Source organism: Gobius niger (assembly GCF_951799975.1).
Source record: "Gobius niger genome assembly, chromosome: 16".
Classification (NCBI taxonomy): Eukaryota; Metazoa; Chordata; class Actinopteri; order Gobiiformes; family Gobiidae; genus Gobius; species Gobius niger.
In genome coordinates, this window is record NC_136867.1 from 9,974,701 (window position 1) to 9,988,099 (window position 13,399).

Below are 13,399 nucleotides of genomic sequence, written 5' to 3' on the forward strand. Positions count from 1 at the left end.
CATGTATTTTATGAGAGATATTATCATAGTTGGAAAAATACCTCATAAATGTACAAACAAACGTGCCCTTGTTGTGAGCGGCTCACCTCACCTAAGACGGGAGTGGGTGCATATTCAGCTCATCTCCATGGTGACGTCATCTAAAGTCAGCAGAATTTTATATTTAAATAGGTGATAGATTCTCATCCAAATCCATTCTTTCATTAACCGCTGCTGTTAAAGCATTTTCTATGTTGAGCTGGTCATTTGGACAGTATAGTCAGTATAGTCCTCCCGAATGTTACGCAGTGTGCCTTTAAATTGATATGCCCAATTTGCAATTAAAAGAAAGGTTGAGAACTGTCATGACTGAGCTAGTAATACTATGAAAAGTTTTGAGAAAAAGCATTATTTTTGGAAAAGGGTGCTCTCCTTTATTTTGTACTGAAGGTTATATAGTAACAGCATTATCACAGAACTAACTTGAGTAAATGCCGAATGGGGGTGTAGTGGATTCTTTGGGACACTAGGAGTCGCTGAAAGCTGGCGCTCCCTACAGTGTCGATTAATCTGTCAAATTCAAAGGTTTCGATACAGTTTAACTTGAGTTTTATATCGTCTTGAATACAATGAGCTCTAATGATTCTTGTTGAACATCAAGATAAAGGATAACGAATCTGCCTTTTTGCGCTACATTTGTCTTGCAGATATGTTTTTGTATCAGTTTGAGGGTGTCCTAACTTTATTACAACACTAGATGGCGTTAAGATAAACTGGAGGGACTGAAGGTCACGTGCTTAATGCAGTGGCACGCCCTTTGTCACCGGTTTGAAACCACGCCACACCTTCCACACGAAAACGGAGGCAGTTGCGAGAATTTCTGACCAAAAATATATGTTATATATTCATTTGACCTATAATTATGAAGAAACTTTTCACTGCAGAGCAACTTTCGGACTGGTTCACGTCTGGACCCACATTTGCGAACTTTAAAATCACCGACGGAGTCCCAGCTAACGACAAAGAAAACAGGTGAAGGCCTTAGCAACAAGGCTAGTGGTGTAACATAACTTCAATGTAGTGAAAGAAACCTAACTCAGTCTGTTTAATGACGTTTATTTCAACAACTATGCATTACGGTCAAAGAGCAAGCGATGCCAAAAGTGTTAATCTCGGTTTAGGCCTTAATGGATGAGCACGTGGGGAATTGGCTCGTGGGTCATTCCGCCAGATCAATGCCTTTTCAGCCAAAAAGTTTTTTTTTTAAAGCATTTTCTTGATATTTTTTAAACTGGCATATGTTTAGGTACAAACATGTATGGGGGCCATCTCGGGCTCTCTTTTTAATTTTTTGAATGGATTTCAATGGATCTCTTTTCCTCATAAAATTTGACCTATTTGCCAAGTGCAAGCTAATGCAACTAGCACAGAAGCACAGGCTGCACCCCAACATTCTCCTAGATATTGATTAAATAAGTTAGAACAAAGACTTACTTGGATTTTCACATTTGAAATTGGTAACAGGAATGACGTGACATATTTGCTTCTTTTTGAAGTTTTAGCTACAATTTATACATTTTATATATTGTTGAAGATGAAAAATCACAGGCGGGGACAGGCCAAAAAAAACATTTTGAAAATTGGATTTTTGGATTCTCTTTAAAAAAAGATATTGTTGAAATTGTTTCAAAACTATAAAATATTACAAACAGAATCTATATAATGTTATGTAATAGTTACATAACATCTTTCAACATCTAGTCTTTCAACAGTTGGTTGTGATTGCCATTTTGTGGCTGTTTATTTTCTTGGGACACGTGTCAGTCTAGTAAAAGCATGTAATCCTTGGAAAGTACTAAGATACTTCAGGTAGGACATATCAGTTCTCCGTGTAGCGCTGATGTCCCTTCAGGGTCACCTGCAGGACCCATCTTAGTCCTGATTTGACTTTGATCTAGGCCTGTTGGTACCATTGACCGGCTACACAATGCTACCATCAGATGTGGTCACAGCTGTCTCCATCCTTCAGGCTTTGTAGGACACAGTCAAATCCATAGATAATTGAACTGTGAACGAGATTTTGTTCTTTTGTCTGTTTAGTATAAGTTCTCCAGGCCACAGTGACAATTGATTTGGTCTTAAACGAGTGCAAACTGCTCAAAATCAATCTGACTCTTTCAGAGGCTCAAAAGAAATGGGGCAGATGGTGAAACATCGTGAACCAACACTGGACTTCCTTATTGTTTTGCTTTGTTCTTATTTATGTTCAGCTTTTTTGTTCATCACCAAGTCCTGGGTTTCCTCCTCAGTGCTGCTGTGCCAGGTCTCTACTGTAGTTCTGTGATCAAATCGAGTCATTTCAGACTCCATTTCACAGGTTAAGGTCAGGGCCAGGGGAGACTTGGGGCTTGAGACTTGCTTTGTAAAATATTAAAATTCAAAACTGATGGTTAGGATAGCCAATTGCTCTTGTGTGGAAAATGGCACTTCAACATGAAAGTTGTTTCTAATCACAACGAGAATTGAAACAATTCTTAATCTAGTCAAAAATTGCAGAAATTGAGCTTAACTGAACTCATTTTTATATCACACCAAGCCTTGGTAACAGGACACAGTTTGTTACATTTTAGGAATCGTTCTTCTTCAGATACTGTAGAAATCTTTATTTTGCAGTCAACATGCCATAACTATGCAACAATTAGTTTTTTTCTTGCAGTCTTAAGCGCACTGCTCCTCATTGTTGCTCCCCTTCTGTCATCAGTTGAGATTAACCTGTTGTTCTTGGATAGTGAGAGGCAACCAGAGAATCTACAGACGACTCTTGAGCCGAGTCCTGGTGGTGAGGATAAAGGGAGCACCGCAACCTTAGAAAAGGAGGCACAAAGCTCTACCAAAACTGGACCTCAGAGAAGTTAGTGTCAAAAGCTTACCAATGATTATGGGTGTTTTATATTGACCTTTTTACTTTGTCAGGTAGCACACCACCTGCATTAACCAGCTATGAATACCCTAGTCTGCCCATTACCAAAAACAGACAAAAGGTAAAATTCTTAATGACATTCTGGATTATGTTAATATTGTTTGAATGTGCTTGTTTATTCTGACCATCTGTCTAAATGAAATACAGGAAGCTCCGTCTTATTACTTGTGCAAGTCAATAGCCTTGCTTCCAACCCACATGAAGCCGTGCTGTAGCTTCCATTACACTGAATGTGGTCACGTAGAGAAGAACAGGGTTGTGAAGGAGACCTTGCATCTTAGCTAGTGATGTTTTCTCCTATGAATTTGTATTGTGGAGCAGCACACTGGATTGATTGTAAAACAACAACTAAGCATATTTGGTATAAAAAAAAAAGAAATGTTGCCGAATTAGGGTGAAGAAAATCCTAAAGAATCTAAAATTGTAATATAGAAAGTTAGAAACATAGAACCTGTGATGGGAAAACATAATCCCTGCTTCTAGGTAATGTTGTGAACTGTCCTTTTGTAGCTTATATCCCTTATAGAAAACAATTCTGTGGTGATAATCCGTGGAGCCACAGGCAGCGGTAAGACCACCCAGATGCCACAATACATTTTGGACCACTACAATGAGAAGAACGCTCCGTGCAACATTGTGGTCACTCAGCCACGGAAAATTGGTGCCACAAGCATTGCCCGATGGGTGGCTTCACAGAGGAAGTGCACCCTGGGAAGTCTTGTTGGATATCAGGTTTGTGGTATAATGGATTATCGCCATAGTTATTGGAAGTTGAGTGTTGAGTGGGCTCCTGTTAGGTTGGTCTGGAGAAGATGGCCACAGAGCACACTCGGCTGATCTACATGACCACTGGTGTGCTTCTGCAGAAGTTGGTTGGAGCAAAGTGCCTCACAGAGTATTCCCACATCTTTGTGGATGAGGTACACATTTCCTTGTCATCATAACCTCAACATGTTTCCATGGTTTGAGGTTCAAGGTGTTCTGTGGTCTATAGGTTCACGAGCGCACTGAAGAGATGGACTTTCTCCTCCTGGTTTTAAGGAAGCTTCTGCACTCAAACTCTCGATACGTTAAGGTAAAGTGAATAGATTGTTAGGTTGCCTCATATTACATGTCTCTTCCTTACCTTCCTTCTCTAACCCAAATTATTCCTTCAACAGATTATCCTCATGTCAGCCACTATCAACTGCAGACAGTTTGCGGAGTACTTTGGCTCCCCAATCCGGGGCAAAATGAACCCAGCCTATGTGTTTGAAGTGGAGGGCGCTCCTTATGCCATCGATGAGTTTTACTTAGACGACCTCAAACACCTGTTTCCATACAGTGTATGTGCCTGTACTCTAATGTCCACTGTTCTGGTCAGTCCAAAGACTGACTGAAAGCTCTTCTCAGGCCGAGCTCCCTAACCCAGATGATCCTTATGTTTCCTTGGAGATGTACAACGTTGCCATTTGCCTCATTCAGAGTTTTGACGAGATGGAAAATAAAGACTGCAGGTAACGCTTCTTAGAGCTTTGCACAGAAATAAATCAAAGGTACTGTATGAACCTGCATCGTGTCTGGGCTCAGTTACGGGGACCACAGGGGGGCAGGAGTCTCTTCGGAGCGAGGCAGTGTGCTGATTTTCCTCCCTGGATTACATGAGATATGCTACATGCAGGAGGCACTAGCCAAACTTGTGCATAAAAGGTGTGCTTAATTTGATTGACTCCATCATGACTTCGTGAGAGCTAAGAGCTGTGCTTCAGCTTATTCTGTTGATTGTGATCAGACTGCAGGTGTATCCTCTGCACTCCACTGTGACTCTGGAGGAGCAGAACGGGGTGTTTTTGACCCCAGTGCCCGGATACAGAAAGGTAAATTTACATGTGGATTTATATTTATTGCCTGTTTGACCATCTGAGGTGTAGGTCAGAGATCTGACTAACTGAGCTTACCACTTGAGTTTTGTTTCCAGGTAATCTTGTCCACTAATATTGCAGAGAGTTCAGTCACTGTCCCAGACGTCAAGTATGGTGGGTGGTGCTTACATGTCTTTGTAGTTTTTGATAAGGCTGCATAATGATGTTAATTGGAAAATTGCAAAGTATGTTTTTGCGTGAGACAAAGCTGGTTAAAACATCTGCTAAGTTCACTTGAATGTTCACTGCATTGAGCAGCGGTCTGACTCTTCAGCATGTGACCCATGATGAACAAAGTTTGGTCACCTCTGACTTTCCGTATTTGTCTTTTCTAATGTTGAATCTCACGTGCATGTGCACACCGCACTGTGAAATGAATCCTGAGTTAAAGTGAAAACTAGTTTTCACTAGTTTTCACTAGTGTCACTTTACACTTGACATATGTATATATATTTTTATATTGTGTGTTTTTACCTTTTCTCTTGTACAGCACTTTGTGATTTTAAATAAACTTTACTTATTTAAAACATAAATTGCAAATCTAATTGCAATTGCAATACATTAATTAATAATTTTGCAGCCCTGATTTTTACTTATTTCCTACTTGTTGCAGTGATTGACTTCTGTCTGGCTCGCCACATGGTGTGTGACCCAGACACCAATTACCAGTCCCTGCGGCTCACCTGGGCATCCAAAACCAACTGCAACCAGCGGAAAGGTAGTTAAAGTCAGTGTTGTCCATCTCCTAATGTAACTGCCCGCTTGTATGTCCTGTGTTTAGGCAGGGCTGGGCGGGTGTCAAAGGGTTACTGCTATCGTCTTGTGACCCGAGAGTTCTGGAGGAACGACATCTCTGAATACATGATCCCTGACATGCTGGTGAGAAGCCTCTTCTATTGTATGTTCATGTTTGGGTGGGAAATTGCTTTTCGAAGATGTGCAAAATTGCCATATCAAGTATGTCATCAATGACAAAAAACAACACAAAGCCTGCAAACGCTGTTGCTAAAGAATGAAAATGTCTAAATAAATTGTCTTTTGAGCAACGCATTGACCTAAACTAAACAGAAATATTGCTGCATTTACAAAAAGAATGTTGAGTTTCTGTTCCCCACAGCTCGCACCCTTGTCCACCATATTGTTGAAGGTGAAGCTCCTGGACATGGGTGATCCCCGGTCTGTTCTGTCGACTGCCCTGTCGCCTCCGAATCACAGCGACATTGTGAGGACAGTCCTTCAGCTGAAAGAGGTTAAGTGAAATTAAATTAAATGTTAGGCTGCTAGATGGTCTTAAAATGCAACATTGTCCAGCCTCTTTACATTTAATTGTTTATATAGTTATGTAAAACCGATTACCCTACAATAGGGGTTTTCAAACTTATCACATCCAAGTATACCCCCTAAAAAACTAAACCTGTTCTAGAATAGTGTATATCTAATAAAAGGAGATAAATGGATGAGTATGAATAATTCCTGATCCCTCTGTATATTGTGTTGATTATCAGTTGTTTCATGTTGTAGATGGGAGCATTGTCAACCCAAAGTGTGGCCTCTGGACAGAACGACGATGGAGAGCTGACGTTTCTGGGCAGAGTCTTGGCTCAGCTGCCTGTGGACCTGTATCTGGGGAAGATGATTGTCCTGGGACATGTCTTTGGGTGTCTGGAGGAGTGTCTCATCATTGGTAGATATTTGGGGATTTTACAATATTGGTAGAGACTTCTGTTTATTTGCATTGGAAAGAGCGAAGTCATGGCTTTAAAATGAGTTCTCCCACAACTTCCTAAACCTCAGTGTATTTTAACCTGCGCAGATAGCAACAGTACGCGAATGCTAACGGCAACTTATCAAAGCTGGGACAGAAACTGTGATTGGATCACCTAAAGTAATAAAATAAAATTAACCTCTTCTGGAGTGTATTTGCTTTTACAGGATTATAGACCAGACATTTGGAAATATGGGTAAAAAGAAACAGCATTGGCCTCGGAAAGACCCACATCAGTCGACCTCTAGTCGGTATACTGCAACACTTTTACATTTCATGTTGACGCATGTTTCTTTTCCGTAGCTGCTTCACATTCTCTGAAAAGCTTCTTTGCCATTCCATCCATGCAACAACTCGCTGGTCACAGGTCAGTCACAGTCAGTGCTCTTTTAATTGGAGGAAATCGCGTTACTGCAACTGTTTCTGAAGTGACGTTACAGTCCATCTTCACAGTGACTTTCTTCTGTTATTTTTCTACAGGAGTAAGATAACCTTTGCTCGTAACACACCAAGTGATTCATTGGCCTTTGTCAATGCCTTCAAGGTAAAGTCAAAGGAGTCAACTTGAAATCCTGCTCATTTCCCATAATAACCTTCTCTGTAACCTGTCTCTGCTAGGCCTGGCATACTTCCAAAAAGAAAGGACAACTCAGACACCCAAAGGTGAACAAAGTCATACTCACTCTTGTAGAGTTGTGCAATATATGACTGTAAAGTGTTTTTGTGTTGATATAGTTATTACATCTATTACAACTATTACATCTACCACTGGTGTTTTTCACGTGGAACTCATCTGCAATTTTAGACTATCCTCTTCTATCCTCTCAGTCATTTTATTTAAAGGTTCGTGATGTAGCTATTTTAGATGGACTAAAGGTTGATATTTGTGCATGTTTGACCTTTCAGTGGCCCAGTGGCTGTATGGCACTTATACTTTACAGTATAGAGGCCTCTGACACTCCAGGATCAATCATTTTTTTAGGGTACCTGGCAGGTTTTCTGAATGGAATGTATGCTTTGCCATGGAGATGGTTCAATCAGCAGTGAAAACCTTCCAGAAACCTTAAATCAATTGATCTTGGAGCCTGGATCATACTCGCAGCGTTATCTGTAGGAACTGATAGCATAATAACGGCCAATAGCGCAATAACTCTGATGTGCCAATAATGTTAGTTTTTGAAAATAATTAAGTCATTTGATTAATTACTACATTATTGGCTGAATTTATTACATTTGTATTGCATTTTCATCTTGTCAGGCCTATAATGTAATGACCAGCCAATAACGCAATAATTACTACATCGGCTGGTAAAATAGTTTTTACATTATTGGCCCAACAGAGTAATTACGTTATGGGTTCCTACACACACTCTTAAGCTTTTGAGCTTTCAGGGCTAGACAAGGTGTCTTTAATAAAGCTTTAATGAATGAATTAGCCCGATTTGGGTCTATTTTAGTGTTAGTCCTGCAGCACTTGGGAGATCAGTATTTTTTGGTTTGAAGAGCGTGAGAACCACTGTTGGAGTACAAGTACAATATCCTATCCTATTAAAATCTTTGTGTGCCTGTTACTTTTTTTTAGGATGAGTTGGACTGGGGAAAGGAAAACTTCATTCAAATAAAAAGAATCAGAGAGGTACATTTTATCCTTTTCATTTGGATAATGTCGAGAGCCAATGGAGTGAGGTCAGGACATACCAGCGGGTTCTTCAGTGTTTTAATGCATGTTGATGTAATTTGGTAGTTGATAACGAATCCATGAATTCTGCCAATGTGAAAAAGCTTCTGTTGGGGCAGATGGCTGACTATTGTGTTGCACTATGTTAAGTTGCAGTCACTCTGTGCAGGTGGCAGAGCTGTTTGAAGATCTGAAGAGGAGAGTGTCCCAGTTTAACATGTACATCCCCGAGAGCAGCCAGCCCCTGGACTTCACCAGCACACACCAGCAGAAGTTTATTTTACAAGTGAGTGAAGGTGAAAGGAGTGATGCAAGTGCTGAGAGATCGGCTTTCTTTTAAAAGCAGAAATACCTGGAATTCACAATTTTTCACTTTCAAATACACTTACCTGCAGCAAAGCATCGCTATGTATCCGTCTTTCGATAAGCCTTTATCACCTGTTGATTCTGCTGTATGAAATATATAATGTCCATTTGCACAACACAGGTTTCCCCAATAAGGACAAAGTAGAGTTCATGATCCCAATTTTTTAAAATAAAAATAGGAAAGATGCTTCTTGAGTTTCTGGGCACAAGCTTCTTAATATTCAAGAGTGACTGTTAGTTTGTCTTGTTAATCCATGTTTCTCTGAGCTTCAGGTGGTCATTGCAGGGGCATATTATCCCAACTACTTTGTTCAAGGGGAAGTTGATGAAGACCTTGCCTCACGAGAGCTGAGTGGCTTTAGTCCCAAGTCAACTGTAATGGTAAGGCTCACAGTGGCAGCGTTTTTAGTTAATTCAGTCTTTGTATTAATTGTTCTTGTCATATAAATATTTTTCCAGGTGAGAAATCTTCCTCCATACAGTTTTCTCTATTACAAGCAGCTGCAGTCCCTCTTCCGCCTGTGTGGCCTGGTCAAGTCCATTTCCTTTGACAGTTCTCGGTATGTTGGTACTCTGCCTTTGCCCTTGACTGCTTGGTCCCATTTAGGAACTGTGTGTATGTTTGCAGAGCGTTTGTGGAGTTCACCCGGCATCCCCAGGACTCTGGAGTACTGCCTGACGTGTCACTGGCCCTCCTCCTGGCCCACCAGAGTCTTGGACTCCAACTGTCAGTCTACCCCATCGAGCAGATCGAACTGTGTGCTGGCAACAGGAACATCACTCACCTTAAACATGGACGGTACGGTTCAGGCTGCACCTCAGTCTGATGACTCATAACACCAGAGACAGGATTGTGTCCCAAGCTCATGCCAAAGCATTGTTGCAGCTCTGTCTACAGGCCAACAGAAACCTCTTCTTCCTCAAATGCATTTTCAAAGGGCTTCAGTTGAGCACTAAGTAGCTTCTATAATACACATTTTCGTAGCGTGACATGGGTCCAATCTTGTGTCTCAAAACACAGACCGTAGCGTAACATTATGCGCTTAGTAGGAGCGCACTTTGTGATCTTGCCACTCCAGACTTTGCGCATTTAAGGAGGAAGTACTGGGGTGGAGACACTTTCTTTCCTCCAACCAGATCGACTCAGCGGCCAGGAGATGGGTTGTGGGGGAGTGGGGGGTGAACATGTGCATTTGTTTTGTTTCACGTTCACACCAAGCGGGCCGATCCGCGCCAAGTGGACGGCTGTAGCTTTTTCTCTCTCTCGAGACATGAACATTGTTTAGCTCACGATGGGGTAAATAAAGTTTTTAGTTTGACCTGTGAGAGCCGAAGGCTTAAGGAAGAACACAAGGCAGCGCGATGTAAAGGAGGAAGTGAATGTCAGCGGTGCTCCATCAGAGCAGTCACCTCCTCTTGTGATGGCCTCTCACAAGTAGCAAAGGCACAAAGCACATAGCTCCGCCACTCGGAAAATAATTCGCCAAGAGCCTGGGCCCCTCCATGGGCCAGATCTTGTGCTGCCACACGAAGTGCATCAGACACACAGTAGTTCTGCATGATTCAAGTGAAGAAGTTGTATATGCTGGAATGTGAAACATAACAAGCATTGGTGTCCAAAAAGCAGTAACTAATTCATCATACTTGTTGTCCAGAGTCATTGTGGACTTTCAGACCCAGACTGTCTCTCCTGTTGGACTCATAAGTAATGACATCGACCCCAAAAAGCTTCCTGTCAAGCGCATGTTCGTCGTCAGCGTCACTGAGGTCAGTTGAAGCATACATGCATCCTAAATGTGTACGATCAATGATCAATGAACCGCTCTGGTCTGTGTGGACTTGTGTGACAGGTGGTGGAGGTGGGTCACTTCTGGGGATTCCGTGCCGATGAAGTCAGTTTGGGTAAACAGCGTCACATGACTTCAGAGATAAACCGGCGCACTCTGCAGCCTGTCTCGGTGTCCATGTATTCAAACCTTGTTTGTCTGGCTCCGTACTCTGAGGTCAATGATCAGAGCATGTACTATCGTGCCAAGATCCTGCATCTGCGTGGAAACACTGCAGAGGTGGGGTTCAAAAAGTTTGTCCACATCTTTGTTGGCTTGAGTTGTGATTTGTGATGTAACAGGCAATACTACAGTCAACTTTGTTCTTGCATCATAATAAAATACAAACTACTAATTTAGCATGTTGGTTCCAACACTTTTTTGTAGGTTTTCTTCCTGGACTTTGGAAACACCATTATGGTTCCCTGCAGCAGCCTCAGAGAGTTGCCGCCTGACCTACTGTCTGAACCATTTCAGGTACAGCCCTGTTTCTGAACATCATGTTGTGAGGCACCGCTGACGTCTGCTGGTCCTGCAGGCTCAGGAGTTCCAGATCATGGGAATGCGACCTTCAACCCAGTCTGTCATTCAGGGCAATCCGTGGAGCAGCCGATCCCGCGATCGCTTTATCACTTTGGTCAAGGGGCACTCCTTGATCGTGGATCTGTATTCCATCCTCCATGGAGTGATGAGAGTGGAGCTGCTCATCAGCACAGACACATTACAGTCCAATGTGCGGGACCTCCTTGTACAAGAGGGGCACGCTGAAATGGTGGATGAGAGCTTTGAGTCCAAGGTAAAGAGCATAGCTTAATTTGGGTCACAATGGATGTGTTGTTATCTTGTGAAAATCTCTTAATTCCACATGGTTGTGATCATTTTGCACCCTTTTCTTGTGTGTAGCAAAATCACGAGGTACTGATGTCAGTTTATAAGGACTTGGCGGACGGGACTTATGTGAGCAACTCCATCAGCACCTCATGGCAACAACGCAAAAGAGAGGAGCAAGAAGTCATCAACAGTCTCCTGGAACACTTCAGCAAGATCCGCCAACCATTCTCCAAGACCAAGGTTGGATAAAACCACACCTTTGACCTGAAAAGGAAAAACTGTTTTGATAAATCAACTTTTTGAGTTGTCATATATTGGCCTCTCAAAAACATGCTTTGTAACATGTTGTCACTTGTTTTGCATTTTGATGGTTAATGACTTGAGCTTGATCAGTGCTGGCTCAGTTTGATTGGTTTCTTTTGAATCTATCACATCATAGTGCATATCTTACAACAATGAACCAAGACTATCTTTGTTTTATAGGTGCATTTACATGGACCACATAGCCCTCATAAGATCGGTTTCAACAGTCTAAACCACAAGACCCTATTCAAGTGAGTGGACCCGGCAGTGCATCCAGACAAAATGAGTAAAGTAACAACTCTCACATACTGTGGGTGCTCTTGTTCAGGACGGTCTCTGTTGAGAAGAGCAGTTTGAACTCTTTGGCCATTAATGAGAATCCTCACTACAAGCACCAGAGGATGTTGGTGGCCGGGAGTGTGTCTGTCAACTCCACTAGTACAACCCTAGAAATATATGAAAAATATCATTGACTGTTTGTTAGTATGAACTGTTTAATATTTTGAAATGGTCTTTTCTAGGCACTCGTATTCTCTTGCGTGAAACCACCATAATGCCAGACATACCCGGTCTGCCGGCGCTCATCACAATGCTCTTCACGCCAGTCATGGAGCTTCGGTGAGTGACCATCATCACCACTTTGTTTTTGATATAACCAGCTGCAACATTGTGTGTAGGACCAACGAGGAGCGGACAGGATACACTGGTGCTTTATGTGGTCTGGGCTGGACCAGCGACACACAAGAAGCGGTCCTTCCAGAGCATGACATCGAGCTGGCCTTTGACGTCAAGTTTGACGTAGAGGACATCACTGAGGTCCGACTGTCACTGCAACCTCTTTGACTGTCAGATCTCATTGGGCTGACGTTTACTGTGTTAATGTTCCTTCACAGATCAACGCCCTGCGACTGGCAATGAACCGCCTGGCATGTGAGGGTTCATGTGGAACTTTGCATCTGGGCCCTGATAGGACGGCCCAGCTGCAGGAAGACTGCAGAGACCGCGTCATAAGGTCTCTTTGCTAATACTGAAATATTGTTTGGTTTTTGAACTATTTATTCAGGTTAGAAGCATGTTTACTTTGTATGTGTTTTGTTTGTGTTGCTGCAGACTCTTCAGTAAAAATCCTGCTCGAGAGGCAACCATTCCTGTTTATTACAGCCTGAAGGAGAAATGGAACCAGGTGTGGCTTGTCGCCAATGTTCTGTGTTTATGCTTTTAGCTATACATTGGTGTTGCTGAATGAGCCATCTCTAAATATATTTTAACACCTCCAGGTGGATCCTTCTCTCAAAATGGACATCATTCAGCCAAAATCCGGGAAAACCAGAGGAGTCCCGTTTCAGTTGCATCCTATCACTCTGCTCAACTCCTAAAGTTGTTGTTTCTGGTTGATTTGAAAAATGTTAAATAGCTTTTACTTGTAATTTGATATGTTTATAATGTTTATGTAGTTAGTCAGATGAGCGCATGTTTTTTTTAATCATACCTTAATACACAGAATCGTTTATATTTCATTTTAGTTCAAGTAAATTTTCTTGCCAGTGTTGAGCAGCTTAATACATTTGTTTAAGTAAACAAAATGCGACCAATAGTTTTTTTGTTCCTTAATTCAGTTTGACTGCTGCCAGGCTTTTACACTGGAAATTAAAGCCTTGGCTATTTTAGTTGAGCACATCTGGGAGCCATTTTGTGGTAAAGATACCTTAAATATGCATTTTTGCAAATTACCACCAGCACTACACAAACCCTGCAGGCCACGGTCTCCAA

The 13,399-nt window shown here is 41.9% G+C and overlaps 1 protein-coding gene across 1 annotated transcript; it reads left to right on the forward strand.

Annotated features, from left to right (window-relative positions):
* Nucleotides 1-901: 901 nt before the first annotated feature.
* tdrd9 (tudor domain containing 9) lies at nt 902-13,067 on the forward strand (the record flags this gene model as incomplete). The annotated part of the gene is made up of 35 exons (XM_079574260.1): nt 902-1,011; nt 2,769-2,890; nt 2,953-3,020; nt 3,470-3,691; nt 3,757-3,879; nt 3,954-4,034; nt 4,120-4,284; nt 4,352-4,455; nt 4,529-4,648; nt 4,731-4,815; nt 4,917-4,974; nt 5,474-5,578; nt 5,642-5,739; nt 5,978-6,109; nt 6,382-6,544; nt 6,929-6,992; nt 7,106-7,169; nt 7,244-7,288; nt 8,208-8,261; nt 8,473-8,589; nt 8,943-9,050; nt 9,129-9,229; nt 9,298-9,468; nt 10,325-10,436; nt 10,520-10,735; nt 10,883-10,972; nt 11,034-11,291; nt 11,399-11,566; nt 11,810-11,880; nt 11,958-12,067; nt 12,151-12,247; nt 12,307-12,445; nt 12,523-12,641; nt 12,740-12,812; nt 12,907-13,067. 35 exons carry the CDS (start codon nt 902-904, stop codon nt 13,003-13,005), a joined length of 4,032 nt encoding a protein of 1,343 aa, XP_079430386.1. The 3' UTR covers nt 13,006-13,067.
* Between the last annotated feature and the right edge of the window lie 332 nt (nt 13,068-13,399).